We start from the raw sequence: 20,917 nt of genomic DNA, 5'->3' as shown, positions 1-20,917 counted from the left end.
CTTTGGAGTACCCCATGTCACTACTGCTGGGAGTGTATTTTGCAATCAAAAGTCGTTTCACACATATCATACCTTAGATTTTCAGCAAAGCAGTTGAGATTCCTGCTTCTTTGTCTCCATGTGGCAACAGTGGTGCTTTTTTGTTTTCAATTAATACTGCAAAGCTGAAGGAGGCACTGATTTCAGAACCCTGCAAAGGCACATGAACTTTGAAACAGGGAGATTTCAGTGTATCAAGATTACCATAATATCCTGTGATTCTGTGATCTGGAAATATTTCACAACCAGAAAAACAGAACACCTTGAGGTGAGAGAGATCTGGGTCAGGAGAAGTAGCATGAGATGGCATTTTACAGGAGATTAGCCAGCCCTGCATATATAGCTGTTGTTTTCACATGAATGAGCTGAATTAATCAGTCTCTGTGTGGCTCTGTAACTCTGACATCTATCACATATAGAACAGCTTAGGGGTAAATAGACAGAAAAGAAGAAAATTTTTAGAAAAAAATATGGCCTTATCTACTAAAGTTATGTAAACAACGGATTTTTTTTTTCTTCTGGAAGAGCTAATGAGAGCATTCCTTAAAAACTGCTGTAAGCCTCAAGTGCCTGGAGAGATGAATATTGAGTTTTACCCCTTCCCTCCCATCTGCCAGCTGCTCTGCTGTCATATTTTTTTCCCCTCCTGCAGCAAAACACAGAGCTGGGGAAACCACAAACCCTGAATTGTGTCACTGCACAGAAGAAGATGGATGAGGAGGTTAATAAGTTGACTGTGCAATTATAACGCTCACCATGTACCACCGACGATGCTTAATGTGGTTATTTCCCACTCCTCTGATTATTTGTCTGCATGTTTGCCAAGTCAGCTGTGGAGCCAGGCTCTGCTCCCTGCCTTGCTGCTCCACAGTGGGCAGCTCCAGAGAACTTGGCTATCAGGCACTTTGCTGTGCTGGGTGTTTGTATAAACTCCTTGACTCCAGTGCACTCAGGAAAAGCAGCTGAAGTTCTGCTAATGAGAAAAGGATTAGATGAGATTTTTATTTTTTTATTGCTATGCTTTTCCAAATGTGAAAACAAGTGTGAAATAATCAGGAATGGATTAAAGCTGACAACAGTGAGTGATTTTTTTCCCCTTGTGTTTAAAAGCTATTTTTGGCTTCTTTTTTTTTTTTTTTTTTTAACACACATTTCTAAATTTTATCATGCCTATCACATTGTACTCATTGTAGAGTTAAACCCACTGGTTTCAGTCTTAATGTGAGCCAAGAGTAGATATCTTGACTGGTATCAGTACCTAAGTGTGAATTTCTAAATATAAACTATAAAAATTGGTCAATGGCATAAATTAATTAACAAAAAGCCTCCTTCATTGCCCTTCAAACAAAAACTCCTGCTATAGGTATAACTTTTTGCTAGAATATAGGTGTGATGGATGCAAAATGCACTTGGAGCACTACAAAGTAATGATTTTGGTACAGAACTGTTGCCCACATTGTCAATATTCCATCTGCTTTAATGACTGAGTACTTCAAAGCATAAGCTGCCCTTGATGCAGTTGATTGTATGTTGCTTTCCAGAGAGGAAAGCTGTGGGTTTCAGCCTGTTTATTTAGAAATCATTTAAGAGCTCCTGACACAGAGCTTGTTGGAGGAACTGAGATACAAATTTCTGAGGGAACAGCCTGTTACTGTTTGTTTCTGCGCAGAGCACATTTGTAGAAAGAAACAAGGAGACATCAAAGATTACAGTCAATTTTTGCCAAAGATTTCCTCTCCTAATAGGGTAAAAATCTTTGGATATTCTCAGTCTTTGCTAGCTGCTTTGGCTGAAGTGTTATGATATCAAGGCAACTTGCTTTTATTGACCCAGGCATCCCTGTTTCAAGGGATAATGACTGGGTGTTTGACTTTATAGGTCCTTCTTGTATGTGCAATTCTATCCTTTGAGAACTAGAAATCCTGAAGATGGTTGTGAGGGAAAGCTGAATACTATAAAGTCATGGAGTACAACAAGAAGACTGAGACCATAAATAATAGCTGTGCTCCACAGAAAACAGATGCTACAATGAGAAATAACATTGCTGAACCTATAAGGTCACCTCATATGAAAAGGAACAAACAGTTCAGTTGCTGGAGTGACAAATAGCCAGCAAGTGCAGAAAAATTGTCTCATGCAGGGATTTACCTGCTGCAGTAACAAGTGAAATTCCTCACTAAAGAATTGCTCATGGAAATGAGCTGATTTAACAATGAGCTGATTTAGTAAACCCTTAATTTGGCCAACAAGGACTCAGGCTTCACTAGACAGAGATTTTTCTTGGGAGCAGAGGTATGCTAATGGGGACTTTGAGAGGAATAACAGAGAAAGATATCTGTGTCTCTGATATGAAACAGGAAATTTGGGCCTGTGCTAAGGAGCAGTGAAGTTGCCCTCATAACTCCAGTCTCCAGTCCTGTTATACAGTTAATGCCTTCCACTCACTGAGAATTAGAAAACCAGCTCAGCTGGGCTGTTAGCAAGCATTAAATATTTAGAGGACCAGGAAAACGGAACCCAAACAGCAAAAAAAAAAAAAAAAGCTGTTAAGGAGAGGACAAGTGTTAATGAACTGTTTAAACCAGCCAAAGCTTCTTTATTTAGTGCCTGATATACCACAGTAAACATGAAATAATTTAAATGCTTCAGATGTTATCACTTCCATGTTCTCATCTCCTACAGTATTAGCTCTTGCCTAGGTAAGGTGAAGGGTTTGACTTTCCATGTGTGGCATAAAAGTGATATTTGTGAGGACTAAAAGGAGTAATACATTTGGAATGAGAGCTCAGTTACTGGTGGAAACATCACTGGGTATAACATTTCAGACTGCTCATTGCTTTCTTTCTCCAGATCCACTATTCAGTGATACAACACTCTGTGGAATTTACTTGTCTATCTTATTTTCTATTTCAGAATATGGCACTTTACTGATAAAACATTGCCCTACAAACCCATTCATTGGGTCACTTCTCAATGAAACACATTATTTTTTATCTCATTACAATGAAACACTTTCATGTTTTGGTATCTCTTTTGTTAGTAAACAGTAGTGTTTTCTAAAATGTATTAGTCAGGATGTTCTAGCCAAATTGGTCATCTTCTAAAATGAAGCTAATCCAGCAGAAGTGCTCCTAAGAATTCTGAGTTTTTATTGAGGTGCAGGTAACAGAAGCCTGCAAAAAGCAAGTCTGTATTCACAAAGAATCTCTATGCTGCACTGTACTGTTTGAGTGTGGTTCCTCTGGGGATTGCTGTGTGATTACAGGTTCTGCTCTCCCATCTGTGGTTTACTTTAAAGACAGTATTTACTGAAACAAACCCAGCTCCTTTGAGAACAGACTTGATGAGAGGTTTGTTCATGCGCTTTGCAGCTGGGTGTGAATCATGGCAGGAGTGCATTTACAAACCTGGGATACGTATTTACTCTTTCCAAGGTGAAGTGGATTAGCCAGTCCCTAAAAGATTGACCTCATTTTGAAACAGGGCTTGTAAATAATTTAGGGTATTCTTAGTCTTGGTTTCCCCTCATCTTGGGGCAAGTGAGTGGGAGCTTAGCAGTGAGTTTTGTCTCTTGCTGTACTTCAACATGCACTCATTTTACAGCCTTAGAAAACACTTGTTTTGGTGACAACTCAGACTGGTGGCAGGGTTAAGAGCTAAGCTCTGGAAAACAACACCAGAGATTCTGATTAGTTTCTTGACTGTATAATTGATTCAGCTGCAGGCTCCAGACATCATTCAAGGTGTAACTTTGTTGTCTGTTTGTCTGTGTGCCAGTCAAGACACCACACTGTGTTTGAGCCCTCCAAACAGGACTGATAGATACGACACTGTGCCCACAGGAAAGCCTTGACTTCCTGCCTTGGGTGCAAGACACCAAGATTCAATTTATGTGCATTATTCAATTTATCCTCATTTGTGAGGAGGACACCTCAGTCTATTTTAAGAGTGAACTCAATGGAATAACTGACTTTAGGACAAGATTAATCTCTTCTGTCTTCCAGACCCTCATACCTGGGCGGATGACACACCTTAAAACCCTTAGCTGTATTGGAAATGTTTTCCCTGTAGTTATGGGAACAAGGCAACTTCCTTAGGTTGTATAAATCTACTTGAAGGCAATTAAAGGTGAGAAGAACTTAATCTCCTTTTGTTTTGCTTTCATCTGAAAAATGTGGACAGTATTTCCTCCTCTTGCCATCATTAACTCCCTGCACAATTCATGTTATAAATTCCTCGTCAGGGCTTTATTTTTGCCCCTTTCTGCAGGTAGATGACACAGCAGAGTGGTGGCCTACACCTACTGTGTCTGCACATTCAGATGTTAACCACAGCTGGTCATGTGGAGGTGCTGGCACCATTTGTTAAGATATAGGAATTTAAATCTCATTGAAATACCACACAAGTAAAAAAAAAATCACACTCCATCTAAAAAAAATTAAACCCTTTTTATTTGTATATTTATTTTTATATATAAAAGAAATACAAAAAACAACCCCACAAACAATGCTGATTATGGCAATTCAGTTTTGTCAGCCCCTTCTGCTTGAGCTGCTGCCTCAGATCCACCGGGAGTGAGCAAAGTCCTCCGGTTGTAATGTCCTTTTATGATTCCAGAGTTATTGTTCTCATTAAGAATTTGTTTCTGTTTTTGCCTGTTAAGAGACTGTACAAGTCCTAATACAACAGCTGCTAATGAATACTGTCCAGTCAGTTTTCTTGGTTGTAAGATTAGCGGATTTGGTTGAACTCTTCCTAGAAGAAAATATGTTTTGATTTTTCCTTCCTGTTCGCTGATACCTTTGACATAAATTTCTCCCCGGTAGTCGAAGGCAAATCCCCGGTCCTTCAGGATCAGATACGTTTCTTCAGGCACTTGTATTCTGTCACTAACACCTGTGCTGTCCATTCGACTCGCCAAATTCACTGTTTTGCCCCAGATATCATACTGGGGTTTCTTAGCACCGATAACTCCTGCTACGACAGAGCCATGGCTAATCCCTAATTTAAAGAAAAAAAAATGAAAAAGAAATGAAAAGTTGAAGATAAACTGTATACAATAATGACTAAAACCCATATTTGCACTTAAGAACCAGATGAAGCCTGGTTCAGATACACTTATCTCCAGGCTTAACGGTGCATATATCAAAAAATTAAACAAACAAACAAAACAACCTGGAAAAGCTAAAAAACTTGAAAAGTGATATCAACAGGGTTATTTTATGGGACACCCATTTCAGTGGACTCACAATACTTATGTGTCATCTGTATTCTGCACGTTATTGCCAAAGCTCCTGAAAACTTATTCTCAGATAGTAGGAAAGATTTCTGGAACTACACTTGCTGAGGGAGACCTTGTCAAGAAATTGTATTCCTATGTTCTGTGAAAATAATAAAGCATTCTGTGAAGTTATTGAAAGACTGCATTTTGTAAGATTGTTGCATAAAAAGACAAGAAATAGGGTGCATTTTTTTTCTATAACAGTGATTTAAGAATGATTTTAATAGAGTGTAAGATATCTTTTGGAAAAGGATTTTAGTTTTTCTAGTTTATTTTTTTCTTTTTTCAAGATTTTTTTTTTAATGGTGATAGAAATATTATCAAATACTCTTGCATTCATGCTCTATGAAATCTTGGCATGTGATCCACACTTACTAAATGTAGATACCTGCTCCTTGAGAAATCTTGGGAACTATGTGTTTTGCCTTCAGAACTGTTAGGAAGTGCAGATCAGATAGTGATGTGACCCTCCATGCTGACTGATGAATATATTTCAGTGTTTCTATGACAAGACTATAAAAGACATTTCCTTTCCATGTGTTTTTTTGTGTTAGCCAATGATTGAATCAGCATGAGAAGTCATCAAATTTACTCCTGCTATGTGCCATATATTCAGGCCATTTTTTTATGTCCCATCCCACTAGCCATGTAGGATATTCCATCCAGAGCAATAGCTTAACCATCACAGCAATTCAGAGCTGCTGCCACTTGTCACCAGAGATGGAATTAAATTTTTGTGCAAAACAGAAGTACTACTCCCAGGGTTTAGGAAAAACTACTTTTGTCCCTTTACTGAAGAAGAATATTATACAGGGAGATTAATTAGAGACTGTGTGAGTATCAGCCTTGGGATTGGATCTAGATTGTCCTGTTCACTTCCTGTGTTATACCTAGGGGTTCTTAATACCAGACTTACTAAAGACAGTATATAAATTATGTCCCCCATTCTCAATTCACCAAAACTTTGAACTCCTGCAAGCCTCAAATCAGGGCCTATATTCTGCAAATGGAGTATTTCATATTTCTGACTTTGCCTGGCTTGAAGTCAATTTTAAAACAGAGGATACAGTGTTTGGACTCTCCTAAATTTTGCATGTCCTTGCAATGTTCCTGGAGTGCACTCAGTGGAGTCATATCCTTGCAGACAAAACCCCATTTAACAGTTGTGTTTGAACCATGCTTACCAATACGGAGTTCAAAGTTGTTGAAGGAATGCTTGTTGATCTCCTGTATGCTTTCGTTCAAAGCTATGGAGAAGTCGGCCAGGGCACACAAATGTCCCCACTTGTCTTCACATTGCTGAGGAAAAGTTATACACCAATATGTTAATAAAGCTTTGCATTTGCCCAGCTGCCACCCATCCCTACAAGTACCAAGTGTTTGCATTTGGAATCTAGCCTCAACACTCTAGATGAAAGAGAGGTACACAGCTATTAATGGTAGTGCTTCCCATTATTTTATACTTGTATGGCTGAATAGAGAGCAGATTAAAGGGCCAGAGAAAGTAACTTTCTGTCAACAATGACAGCAATCATGAGAATTAACAAGGCATGTGAAACCTGTCTAAGGCTGAGAAAGAAAGTATAGAGAAGATTGAGATTGCTCAGACTCAAGGGTCGAAATCTAGTGAGAACAAAGGATGACCCCCATAAGGAAGAAGCAGAGTGAAAGAAGTGAAGGATGTGTAATCCTCCTTTGCTGAAACTGTCACCCAGGAAAAGCATCAATTCAAGTGCTCTCAGAGATGTAATGATGACATGAACAACAGGGCAAGCTGGAAAATCTGGGGTTGGTTAAGGCAGAGAGAAAAGGTTCTTCTGTACCTCATTAACTGCCTTTGCTTACGGCAGGCAAGTCACTCCCTGCTCCTTCCCTTCCATTTCCATTCCTACAAAGCAGTCAATATACAGATGGGGACCAGCAGTAGGTTTTAGTCTTCCCAGAACACCAACAGAATAGATGGCAGGGCAGGGATTCTCAAGGGAGGCAGCAGATAAGGAACAGTTGTGTGTTTGGCCCAATGATTGTACAATGTCTTCTCATCTGTTCTGAAGTAAGGTAATTCTTTCTTCAAATTTCCAGTTCATAGTACAAAGGATTGTAAGTCTCTCTGTGGGTCATGCAGCCCTGTGAGCTTTCATCATCCTGTGTGTTTAATACTGAACATGAACATCTCCTTGGCATCATCCTGTTCTGTTCACACCAGGCTCGGTCCTTATCCTTAACTCGCTCTGTTCATAGCATGCCAACCTCCCTCAGCAGCCTGCACCTCTTAGGTGCTGACAAGGTGATAGACATGTATGTAAGACAAGTATATTTAAAACATCCATTAAAATTCCATTAAGCTATTATAGTTCAAGGAAAGAGACGAGTTAATCGGTCTTGGGAAGGCAGTGGAGCTTTTCTGCCTTTGAATTTCTACCTCCATCAAGAGTCAAAGGAAGTGATTAGGAGCTGTGTAGCTATAACCACCTATCTTCCTGGTGTTCTATCCTTCTTTGTTCATGTCTAAACAGAAGCATTTTGACAATCAAAAATCCCATGCACATATAGTTTTTTGGATTTCTAGCTGTCAGCATCACTTGTTACTCTGTAGGCGGGAGATGCTCAGCTAGTTACACTCCATGTGTTTTATAATGTATTCTTAACAAACGGTGGAAATTTTCTGGTTTATAAAGCTCATGATAATCTGGCTTCTGCTTTTCAGAAGTTATGATCAATGTGGGCAAATGTGATTCCCAGCCTGTGCCTGATCAGGGGCAGCACACCCCTTTGTGCTGCTCTTCCTGGGGACAGGCTTTAGTTGCCAAGAAAACAGATTTCAGCAACAGATGACTTCTTGTTGCATGTGTTTTGGAGCCTCATCTTATTTGTTTCCAGGCAAACTCTTGTGTGGAATTATGAATGGACTTCTCTCATCTGACTTATATGAGGTTTACAGCTGTGACTGTGTACATGTCCTCTCTGATTGTTTATCCCCTCAGCTTGGTTTGCTTGTTCGTCAGTTGAACTGATGATCTCCGTTCTTTTTGATGTGTAGTTATGCTGTCTGTAGATAAGTTCTATCAAAAGAGTATAAATGCAGCATTACACTTGCATAAGTATGCTGACAGTTAATGGCTCTCCTCTCTCCATCGATTATTGGAGGTTGCCAGTCATGTTCTTGTCTGAGTTATTGAGGTGGCTTTAGGGTATGTCTGAAGATATAGATAGACCTGATCTAGATTCACACTGGTGTGATTGAAAGGAATTTTTTTCTCCTCTAAACCTAAATTTGAGGAAAGAATCCATATGGTTCTTGTTCCAAGCACAAGATGGCATTTCAATTCATCAAGAAGTGCAACTGCTGTCTGCCAGAAACCCCAAATGTCTATATTATTTTAGCAAAACAAGTTTTATGAACAACATGAGGATAACACTTATATTTTCAAATATGAATGGTCAGAATGATCAAAAGCTTTGCTTCTTAAAGAAAAGTATCCTCTTACCTGTTTTTCAGGTGATAATCCTGACACGGCCATGTATGTGCTGCCAATTGTTTTAATTTTTTCAATATCTTGAAATCTCTCTTCACCTAGTAACTAATACATATGTAAAAAGAAAAAATACTGTCACTTCTGTAATTCCTAACACAAATGCTTCTAAAGATGTGAGCATGTATCTTTACACCTGTGGAACTTCTAGTCAGTCATGTCACACAATTTATTCTGAGTTCTGGGGAACACTGATCTGGAACTCTGGAACATCATCTACTCACCGAGTGCATGCAAGCTAAATTATGCTGTTAGGAAAATTACACAATGGATAATAAGATGTGCATACTCCAGCCCAAGAGAAATGCATCCAAGTCCTGCATTTCCTGAGGTATGATCATTGAATATTAGTGAAGACAAACTCTCTGTGTATGTATATGTGAATAGGATCACTTAAACATGTTCCTAAAACTCTACTGGAGGAGTTCAGTTTGCAAATTAAGTTCTGCTACAGCAACAATAAAGGTGATGAGGCCAGTATTCAAGGCCAGACTAGCTGGGGCTCTGAGCAACCTGGTCCAGTGGAAGGTGTCCCTGCCCATGGCAGGGGAGTTGGAACGAGATGATCTTCCAACCCAAACCTTCTATAATTCCGTGATCTTACACTGTCAGTGGATGGAGGTAGATGCCTCCAAAGAAATCCTGTTAGAGACCAAGTCCTCTTATATCTCCTGCTTCCCTCTGCTTAGTGTTGGACTGGACACCAGCATGTCCATTGGATCATTCAGTCTATACATTTGTTATGTATTTTCCTCTTCTAAAAAAATTTCCGAGAACCAATGGGAAATGGTAAATCTCTGTATCTATTTGCAATTTGCTATAGCTATGGGTGTGAAGTAGGTATAAAGAACTTGTCAGATTGAGAATCTGGAAGAGGAAGAATAAATTTAGTTGAGTGACTAAAGCACTGAATGAAGTGGGAATGAAAGTTTGGTCCCTATTCCAAGTCCATATTTTTGGTTTAAGACTTTCCATGAAATAGAAACCAGAGTCTTACATTCCTTGAAACACCTCAGCAGAGTTCAGGATGTGGATTTTATCAGTGGTGGGACAACAGAGTGTGGGATATGGGCATTAATCACCTCATCACAGGAAAATGTTTGTTGCTGGTGTTAATGCCAAATACCCTGTGAAACTTTGTGATAAGCTGTATGCTATCTAATAAATTTAGGAATCAATATGGTTGCAACGTCATGGGAGGAAAAAAAGCACTTCACCAAGAAAAGGAATTTTAAACTTTCAATTATAAAGGCTTAATTTAGTTGGGATTTAAATGAAAAGAAGCTTTTTTATGGTCAGGCAAAAATGTAACAAAATATTTTCCCCTTTCTTTTCTTACACTGTTGTGCATTCTTTTTTTCCGTCTTGTGAGTTGGAATTTCCTGTCCACTAGAGGGATTATTTCATTCAAAGGGAGAAAGGTACCAAAGGCACAACACGAAATGTCCCCTGCCACTGAAGTAACCCTGGTGCAGTCGGCCGGAGCGCCGGGGCCGTGGCAGCTCTGCTGTTGGTGTGCAGATATCACACCATCTGTCCCTAATGGGAGCCTGCACGCTGGGAATACAAAGCCATATGCTTAATGGCTCCTGTCCAAGCCAGGAAAGTCCAAAGGCTTGACCTGCTTCTCATTTTTCTTCAAACTGCCAGAACAGCCTGTTGTGTACCTTTTCCTCTTACAAGGGCAGCTCTCCCAACTGCTCTCTTAAAGAAAATGATCATTTCTCGTAGCTCTGCCTCTGTGAGCAGTCTGAGAGCACCATGTGTGTGGGCAAGGGGAGAAAATGGTCTTGCTTGAAAACAGTCCGTATTTTCATTTCCAGATGGTTGCTGGAAGCAACAGCAAACAGCACACTAATTTAAAATTTATAATAAATACCTAAAATGGCTCTTTTTAGGAAAGAAAAAAATCACTGACTGTGATGGAGTTTAGAAAAAATGATCCTAAGTTATGGGGTTTTTCCTTATTCATTATTGTTTCCAAATCTCCTGTTTGTTTCTTTTTTTCCCTCTGCTTCATAGGACTTGTTCAATAACTTCTTTCCTTCTTCAAATAAGGGTCTATTTACTAATTACTTCCTTCATGGTATGACAGGATGATGGATTTCAATATTGGGAAAAGATATTCCAAGTCAGTCCTAAAACAGCTGCCATTTGTTAAAATAGTTTAAATAGGCTGCTAATTTAACATGATAGTCCAGGGACACATTTTGAAACACTATAATGTGGTTTGTATCTAAAATGAAACTAATGGCTTGATGCTGCAATTCATGTACAGCCAAGGCTGTGTGGAGGTCAGACCCTGGGATCACATGTACAAAACTGTATAAAAAAAATATTGCAGGACATGGCCCACAACTGCAAAGTAATCAAAGAACCTGAAAGCAGGATCCAGAGTTCTGTTGAAACCTCTGCTTGTAGCAATATAATATATTGATATTTCTAGTAATATACACTGTGTAAATCACTGCACGATAAATAATATGCAAGAAAATAAAAGAATCTGTGACCAAGAAAGCTCTTTTGAAAACACAAACCTCAGCTGTAACTTTAACATACATAAATGACAGATAAAAATCCTAGAAGGAATATTACATTTAAAAAAAATCCTTCAAAACTCATAATATCTGCAGAAATGTTATAATGTTAATTTTTTGGTCTAATATCTCTAAGAAAGGGTGTTTACCCTTGTATGTGTCTTAGAACTACAGTCATATAAAATTCAAGTAATTATAAAAGTAGGTTTTCAACGTTCATATTTGTTTCTTTTGCCAGTCCAGAAACTAACACTTCCTGTTCTGCCTCAGCTGGCAGGAAGACTGGATAATTTGGAAGTCAACAATCTTGTGAACCATAAAGGAAAAAGAACAACTGAGTGAAGGCTGTATTTTGACAATAGTCAACCCTATTCTGCAAAACTGACTTTTGGACCACATTCTCCCACTCCTTAAGAAAGACCCAGCCACGATCTGACACTCCTCTGTGGGCATCTTCTACCCCATGCAGTTGTCAGTGACAAGTTCTGTTCCAACATTCACTATTTATTTACTATTTTTTTGTAACTGGTTTTGTCTCTCTAACATAGATCTATTCCATGAAAAGCAAAGTAACAGATCCAGACTGTAACCTTACTGTGTTGCATTAACAAGGAAAACCCTGTAAAAAGAAGAAATATCCCAGATTTCTTTCTTGTGTACCTCTCACATTTTACAAACCAGATCAATTTGTATTTTTACCACAGCTTCCATTCAGAAGCATCATTTTGGCCCTGTAGACAGATAGTGTCTAATATTATTATCTCTGTAAAGTAAAGAGGCAATTTACAGTGTAGAATCTGATCTGAGCTTGGGAACTCAATTCAATTCTCTAAACATATATATATATATATAGTGTGATCTGGAGTACTCTTGCCTTGAAAACCTCCAGTGGCTTGCTCCACAACATGAGTTTTCTGCCAATGCAGTGTGGGTGCTGATAATCCCGTGTGGGTGTCCCAAATCACACAGGGTGTGTCAGATGGCAGCAGGCCCTATGTCTCACACTCCTGTGCTAAGATTTCTACATGAGGTTATCTCTACAGAGGTGTTCACTTGATGCTGAGAAGAAGACTTTCCCCATGGATAACAGAGCTGTTCTGCTCTAAAGCTGCACATCTGCATTTTGCTCTGGGGCTGTATTGGAACAGAAGGCAATCTTGGCAAGGAACACAGGGAAGAAAAGAAGGAATAGTGACATTGTATAGTGTCAGTCAATATTTACATGGAAACATCGCTAGCCCTGAAATATTGCACCTGGAATGATTTCTGGTTCCTTTTCTGTGGATAAGGTTACTCCTTTCAGTGCTCTGTCTGGCATATCACCTTCCAGATTGCTTAGACAGAGCAGTGACACGACCCTGCTGCAAGTAGGTTAGCAGTCAGCAGGGGATCCCATAATTTCATTTGTTACCTGTACCAAGAACGTATCTATTCTTCAAATAAACATGTCTGGGACATAATACAGTCTCTAATTAGGTCCTTTATTAATTACAGAGAAGGTGTTAGGGGCCTGAAAGTAATATTGTGTTAGGGTTTTGATTAAAACCTTGTCTTCAGTAATTGCCACAGCAGCAAAGGAATTTTGTTGTGAAGATTACATGAATGTGCATGACAAAATATCTTAATGCAAAGACTATTGCTATGAATTAATTTAACTTTGAGTGGTAATCATTTTAATCAGGTCTGGAAATAAAAACAAAACTATTAATCAAGAAGATGCTGACAGCTGTGCTAGATCCTGGAGTTAAGAAGGAGGCATTTATACCCATGGGGAATGCAGTGCAGGAGCTTAGCAGGTGACTGAGTTCTTCTTGGGATGGAGAAATTTTGTTTTCTGTTGAAATGCACAAGGAAGAGTTTCCTGTGAATTCTTCTATTTCTTATTCATAGTTTTAGTATCTCATCTCCCATCAAATATATGGATAAAGTCTCAATTTCAGTGTCAGTAACCTCAGCCTTGGTACAATCTTTATGAGCAACCACCCATTCCCCATGCAGGTGTCCAGGATGGAAGTCACAGACTAATCATACTGTATTTTCTCCTTCCCTTTTCTATCTGGACCATTGCAGTTTGGTGCATAGGTCCAATCTCTTTGATAAGTAGAGGTGGTTCCAATTCTATTTTTACCACTCAGGGAGCTCAGGAGTGCTACACACTCCTGGACTGCAGTATAGAGGTTAAAATTCTCTCTTCTAGGTATTTTGGCAGTACTTTTTCATCCTTCCTGGTTTTGAATTTTTTTAAAAAGCTATTCATTGGTTGATGCTTTCTCTTCTTTCTTAATTCCTCTTGGGCTCATTGCAGGACATGATACCACCTGTCTAAACTTCCTTACAAACTACTTTGCAGAGTATGCAAATTTCTCCTGACTTCCTCTTCACTCACCAGGTTTTGTTTGTTTGTGCTTAGAAATAGCTACATTGGGGATCTGACTTCTCCTTTTTATCTTGTCCCCTCCTTAGCTCCTTTTCTGAAATTAACTGGACAGAATACCTAAATAAATTCTTTTTCCTTTCTGTGTCCTTTCCATTAAAGAAAAAAAAATCCCTCCACCTCTGAATTCCTTGGTGAAACAAGCAGCTGAACTTCGTTTATCTCTCTGTAAGATTCTTAGCCAGACAAGTCTCTTCAGTTAATATGGCACCATCACCTTTCATTCTCCAGCTAACATTTGCTTCTGATCTGTGCGCTTCACATTTAACTGGACACTGTTTTACCCTTTAACATGCATTGAGTTCACTCAACCAACACCTTTAAAGCAACACCTTTACCTATTTGTATTTAGACCACTATTTTCCAGAACAGTTGCAGGTAAATTCATATTTCTTTCTTCTACAAAACTGAAATATTTTCTACTTTCAGATACTCTGGTGCAGATTTGTGCTTTTATGGATGTTTATACTTGACTATTACTTTATTCTCTATCTCATTAGATCATTCCCACCAATGTTTGGCAGGATGAAGGGCAAAAAAGCAAACCAGACAATTGCAACATAAGAAAAAAAAAAAAAAAAAAAAAAAAAAAAAAAAAAAAAAAAAAAAAAAAAAAAAAAAAAAAAAACCAAAAAAAAAACAGAGACATATTGGAAGCAAAATAATTATCACATTTTATAATTTAGGATGACATATTTTCCATTTGGAAACATATTTTAAACACCATCAGATTTCCTCTAGTAGCTGGTATTACCTCATCAAAGTCTGCAATGATTTCATTCAGTAAACGCAGACATTCTACTCCTTGGTTATTCATCTCAGTCTGGGAATAAAAGTCAGCAAATCCAGGAATAGAAGCAAACATCACACCAACAGCATCATAGGACTGAGAGTATAATTCCTAAAAAAAAAATGAGGAAAAATGAAGTGGTAATATAAGGGAGAAAATGTAATTGACAGCAATTAAAATAGTTTTCTTAATTTTTGCATGCATAATACCTTAACATCTGATGTTGGCATTAGTATATTAACTCCTCCAGGTTCAACAGGAGGCTGACAGCTCTTAATGTTTCTATTGCAGATTTTATGCAGGGTTTTCCCTTTCTTTGAATGCCTATTCTTTTTGTTTCTCAGGTCAAGGAGCTACACCAGCAAAAGTGAAATAGAAATTTTGCTTTTGATTTATATGGGAAATTACTTAAAGACTTAAATGACGGATTCATTGCCAAGTAGAAATACTAGCTATCACATTTTCTGGTGGATAATTTGTATTTCACACTACTGCAGCTCTTTACAAGTTTGTTTACTTACAACAAGTTTTCAGAAACCCTTTACTCTCTGGTAAACTCTGGTTCTCCTAAGGTGGCTGTGGAGCTTTGGTTTCCTGGCTCTGGGAGATATTCCTGCTCTTTGTGTTCGAAAGGAGGGAGAAACAGAAGTGGGAGTGATAATAGAGTTACTGGAGAGGACAGAAAGCAGCTTATAAGGGATCAGTCACAGAAGGCTATTAGGATAAAGTATGTCCTGGAATAAGCTCCCACTTACATTATTCATATAATTCACTGTGGTACCGAATGACAGATTTATTTATGGAGGGGCTTGTGCCATTACACCTGTGAAAATGTTGACAGTTCTTGTCTGAACTAAAGCTAATTTTTAGGAAAAAAACTAATTTCAACTTTAAAGTTTCCAAGGAGTGTTATCTCAACTCCTGGTATGCTTTCCTTTTGGCTAATATACCACCATCAAATGTATTCTCCTTTGATTTTTTTTCCTGGCTTCAACTTCTGTAGTTTTACCTATTGGTGGACACTTCCATATCTTTTTATGAACATTTCTTATTAAGTTGAAGTACTGTTTTCTCAAAGTTCTCGTTAGTGGAAGAAATTTTAATGCTTTGTTTTTATGATAAAAATATTTACTGCTGGTTACCATACACTTGACATGAACAATTCAGGCCTTTCTTTCTTCATCCTCCTCCTTCCTAGAAAAGCATCCTGAACATCTACTCTGCTCTTTGATATGCTGCTAATGCTTCTACTTATCCAGGCTCCTATACAAAAGTGGGGAAATTCTTCTAGTTTCCAAAGCCATTGCAAAGCTTTGATTGAAAAAACATGATTGATTTCCTTCCTGCCCTTATCCTTTCTTTCACTGAAGAGTGGCCTCTGGGTTGTGGAAGCCATACTCTAAGAACATTCTTTTTCCCTTTTGTAGGTATAAAAAAACGTAATAGACATTAATTTCTGGATGTTTATGAAAGATTTGACAGTGTGTGCTAGGAGAAGTGCGAATGCAGTCAGCCATGCTCTTGCCTTGGATCATGAAGATAGAAAACAACTGTCTGAGCCTTCAGTTGCTCCATTTTTCTATTTTTGGTAAGAAGCATAAGAACAGAAATAACACATCTATAAGAAAACTCTACAGTACACATTTGGGAATTCATTTTTTCGAGAACAGAGAAATTAACTTAATGGTCAGACATGAACAGCAGGATTGATTGCACTGAAATCTGGTAAATCTTACTGACTGCCAGCTCATGCATAAATCATCCCCAAGTATAGTTACTCTAGAAATTGCCTTACAAAAAGCAGGGGTGGTGGAATTTAATTCAGTGGCAAATTATTGATGCATCAGCAGTGATCCATGGGGCATCTGTTTTCTTCTGAAGATTATTATACATGTGACCATACATGAAGGAAAGTATAAGATGGGAAACTTATTCCCTGAAAATCCATAAAGCAGATATGCCAGAACACACTCTTGGCTGGTATCCAGGTCTGCTCCATTTGCAATGAAACATTTTAACCTGCTTGCTTTCACACTCACATTTTCTCATGTGCCTGGCAGGGTTTCTATGGCACTTTCATACCCGCAGAGTGTAAAATTTCTCAAGAGTGATATCTAAAGTGCCTTTTCTTGTAGCTTCTCACTGTTTCATCCCTCCCTAGGTGATACTTGAAATCAGAACACAATTCCTCATTGTGCAGTCTAATTTCTCTGGCTACATCCATTTCCAAAATGTACAACAGAAAATTTTAGCCTTAATTCCTTTTTGCTGCACAATCAGCAGATATGTCAGTGCTGGCAAGGTGAATCTTGCAACATTCCTTCCCATTATAAAAGATAATTCCAACACTGCATGGAAAAAAATCCAATTTCATCATATAATACATTAATATGTATATGATATTATAATATGCATTTACTTTGTTTCAAATAAGGAGTAAGTGACTTACTGCTGCTTTCAGAAACAAATTCCGGACTTTCTTTTATCCATCTCCAAACTTCATTTCAGGAATATTCAGAGACTCCACTATCATGCTTTTCTTTGTGTACTGCAAACACTTACTAGGAGCATAGCCACAAACTATGTCTCTGAAATGGGTGTTTTGTTATCTACCACAAACAGGCAATTCAGGGGCAATATGAAATGGCAAAAATGTTCTCCTGTGTCTGAAGATATGAGAGCCTCAGGTCTGTCTTGTTCCTTCCATAATCACTGTCAGGGCTCTCATAATACTTCTGCAACACTGGGCTGTGTTAAACTTGCACAGACATTTTGTTAAATTCATGTATCTTTTTTATGAATAGTAGATTTTCATAGACCAGAATACTAGATTTTTGTAGACTCATAGGTTGGAACCGACTTCTGAATCCATTTAATACAGTTTGCTTTCAGAGCAGGACTAATTAGATCAAGTCTTCCACAGCCCTTTGGATTTGAGGGTTGAGCCCTGTTCTGCCCTCACAGAATCACAAAACCACAGAATCACAGAATTGCTGGGGTTGGAAGGGACCTCTGGAGGTCATCCAGGCCAACCCCCCTGCTCAGGTAGGGTCACCTAGAGCAGATTACACAGGAATGCATCCAGATGGGTTTGGAATGTCTCCAGAGATGGAGACTCCATGACCTCTGCCACCCTCTATGTAAAGCAGTTCCTCTTCCTGTTGAGGTGAAACATTTTGTTTTAATTTATGGCCATTGGTCCTTGTCTTGTCCCTGGGCACCACTGAAAAGAGCCTGGCACCATGCTCTTGGTGCCTGCCTTGGAGACATTTAAATGCCTTAATGAGATCCCTTTCAGTCCTCTCTTCCTAAGTCTCCCCTCATGAGATGTTCCAGGCCCCTAATAATGCCTTCTTTATAAACACTCATTAGGTACTTGAAGACAATGAGATGCTCTTTCAGTCTTTTAAAGCTGTATGACCTCAGGTCTGCCAGCCTCTCCTCACACATTATGTACCCCAATCTCATAACCATCTTGGTGAATTATTGCTGGAATTTTTCTATGTTGTGCCCATGTGTCTCCTACTGATGAATCTGATCACGAAAACCTCGCTCCAGGTGTGGTCCTAGAACCTTTACTCCAAAACGTGATTATTTTCCAGTGTTGATCAGATACCAAGTACTGTCAGTGTTTGTGCAATGAATACTTTTGAGAAATAAGTATGAACAATTTCCTACCAGATCTGCTTTTATTTTACTAATTAGACAAATCTATCAGAAAGCTGACACATACTTCATTATCCCGATCCTTCTCCAGGAAGTGACGTGCCACATGGCTGGGTAAGATATTCCGTAGCATGTTCTCATTGTGCTCCCTTAGCTCCTTCATTTCATTGATCTCTTCTTTTGCTTGAACACGCCACAGAAAATCCAGCCTTGCTGTGTATTCGAGCTGTAGTTTCAGAAAGAAAAAAGAGGCAAAAATAAAACCTGACAAGATAAGAGTAGAGATTGTATTGCCATTCTGGCAGGCTGCTCCTGCTGTGTAGCCACCTTCAGTGCTGCTGAAGATCTCTGAAACAATTTGATTTTCTTGCCAGAAAAAGAGATTATTTCTTTGCCTTATGTACAGTGAGACTCTCAGAGTAATCTTGAGCAAAACAATATTTGTCATATTACAGCTATGGTCAGTGCATATAAATTGTACAAAATAATACAGTACAATAGCACAAATTATTGTATTATATGAAAATAATATAAATAAGCATATCTTTATTGTTTAGATAATGGATTCAGACAGAAGATAAGGCATTGGCAGGTATTGATATGGAATAAATATGTTCTTCTTTTCATATGTGTTTTCAAATTAAATGAGAAAATTAGCAGAAGGCTAACTCTAAACTCTTGGCAAGGATGTCCTTCTCAAGAATGAGCATCTTTCAGCAAAATTCTGTATAACAGCCCAAAGTACTCCCAAAGAGAACATCCAAATCTGTGGCACAAAAATGATATACTATTGGGACATGCAGTTATTTGCAACTTTAATCTTATAAAAAATTATGGAAAACATGCTATTTATCATCCTCTCCAATACTCTGTGCCTGTGTTTTGGGATCACAGTCTGCAATCTCAGTCCATACATTCCAGGTCTCACTGCCTGACACCCACAGCTAAAAAATGAGGTGAAATAATTTCCAGTGTGGTGTGTGTGCAGAACAAAAGCTGTGCACAGCAGATCTTATACATGCATACATATATATGCACTGTTGATATAGATATAAATTCATTCTCATTTAAATATGAGTGGCAACTCCCTGCTAGCTGGAGCAGGGAACATGTTGAAGCACCGTGCCTCAGCACATGGACAAGCCCAGCATTGTCAGAGATTTTGTGTGTATCACACTGAAGCAGAGTTTTAAGCAGATTTCAAGGCAGCTGATACTGTAGGTTGTACAAGGGGCAACTTATTAAGGTACAGCATTACTGAAAATGATGGAAATATATATATAATCAGTAAACTGAAAGAGAAAATGTATTTGTGAGGTCTGAGATGCTCCAACTAGAGATAATAACACCTAGCAAAGAAATATATTTTGTGAGCAAATAGATGAATTTTACAATTTTGAGAGACATCAAAAGGTGCTGGGATAGAGGAATTTTTTAAAATATAATTCATATAACAAACTAAAATAAAGGAGCAACCTGGAGTGGGCGAGAATGACTAAGAGGGGGTTCAGGCATTGTTTAGTGACTCATCTTGGTCACAGTTTTAGTCAGCAGCAGTCAAGAATGGCAAAATCTTCAGAATAAAAAAAGCAAAGCACTTTGCAAGGGATCTTCTATGTTGGCTGTACTCTAGGGAACTTCTTTCCCAAAAGCTAAAAGTGACATGGCTTGATATAAACTTCCAAAGCCTGTATGTAATTTGGCAGTGATTTATGTGCCCTCTGGGTGCTGTAGTCAGCTTTAGAAACAAACTTTTTTCTACTCATATGATGATCCTCTATCTTGTGACCATTAATTCCCTGAATTAATGGGGGGGGGAAAAAAAAAAAAAAAAAAAAAAAAAAAAAAAAAAAAAAAAAAAAAAAAAAAAAAAAGCAAGCGTGTCAGGAGAGAGTATTTTAAGCATTTTTTTTCAGTTTCCTTTGCCCTTCTTTTATGTTAGAAGACAGAGCCCATACCAGATAACTCATTTTATCTCTACCAACTAACTGAGAAGAAAAAATTAATATATAAATTTCCAAGGAGTTCTAAAGGTATTTCAAAGACTGACTTCAAATATGAGCTACTGCTGGATTTTGAGTTCTTTGATGCTTCAAGATATTTAATGCTACTACAATAAGAGCTTGGCAAAAAACTGTGGTAGTTTTTCAGAGCTGGTTTTTTATGCTGCTCTACAGAGAAATGTCACATCTCTAAGCCTAGCTCAGAATAGCAGCAGCTAATTTGTACGTTTTAGAAAACTTCATTCTGGTTATTTGCAATCACATTTCAACATGAAATACTTTTCTTTCATCGTCAGTGGACTACCAAGATGAAACTGTCAGGTCAGAAAGAAGGGAGTGATACATATATATATATTTGAAAATGGAAAATATTAAAAAAATGCTTTGCTAAATTCTTGTATGTGCTAAAACTAAAAGAATTGTAGAGTTCAGTTTAAGGTTTGTTGTTTGATTATCTAAAGAAATATTCCTGGATTTAAATGCCAAAGTGTCCATGTTTCCCTGCCTTGATATATAGCTTTAAGAAACACCTCTAATTATAATGATTAGTGAAGAAAGGAGAGATGTATTTCACAGAAAGTGTAACATTATGTCCTCTTCATGCTGCACAGCCCAAAAACTCTGCAAATGATTG

General features: G+C 38.2%; 1 protein-coding gene across 2 annotated transcripts in view; it reads right to left on the bottom strand.

The window, feature by feature from the left end:
* Positions 1-3,266: 3,266 nt before the first annotated feature.
* ADCY8 (adenylate cyclase 8) overlaps positions 3,267-20,917 on the bottom strand; it is a 118,958-nt gene continuing 101,307 nt past the window's right edge. For both annotated transcript variants that reach the window (XM_063410880.1, XM_063410952.1), the window contains 5 exons: positions 18,348-18,506; positions 14,579-14,725; positions 8,809-8,901; positions 6,505-6,619; positions 3,267-5,040 (listed from right to left, as the gene is read on the bottom strand). In XM_063410880.1, the coding sequence (XP_063266950.1) occupies positions 4,553-5,040; positions 6,505-6,619; positions 8,809-8,901; positions 14,579-14,725; positions 18,348-18,506 (1,002 nt within the window). In that variant the 3' untranslated portion in view covers positions 3,267-4,552. The remainder of the gene's footprint in view (positions 5,041-6,504; positions 6,620-8,808; positions 8,902-14,578; positions 14,726-18,347; positions 18,507-20,917) is intronic.

The sequence above is a fragment of the Prinia subflava genome, chromosome 1 (genome assembly GCF_021018805.1).
Source record: "Prinia subflava isolate CZ2003 ecotype Zambia chromosome 1, Cam_Psub_1.2, whole genome shotgun sequence".
In the NCBI taxonomy this organism is placed as follows: domain Eukaryota; kingdom Metazoa; phylum Chordata; class Aves; order Passeriformes; family Cisticolidae; genus Prinia; species Prinia subflava.
The sequence above is the reverse complement of the archived record's forward strand: the minus strand, read 5'-3'. Positions and strand labels throughout refer to the sequence as shown.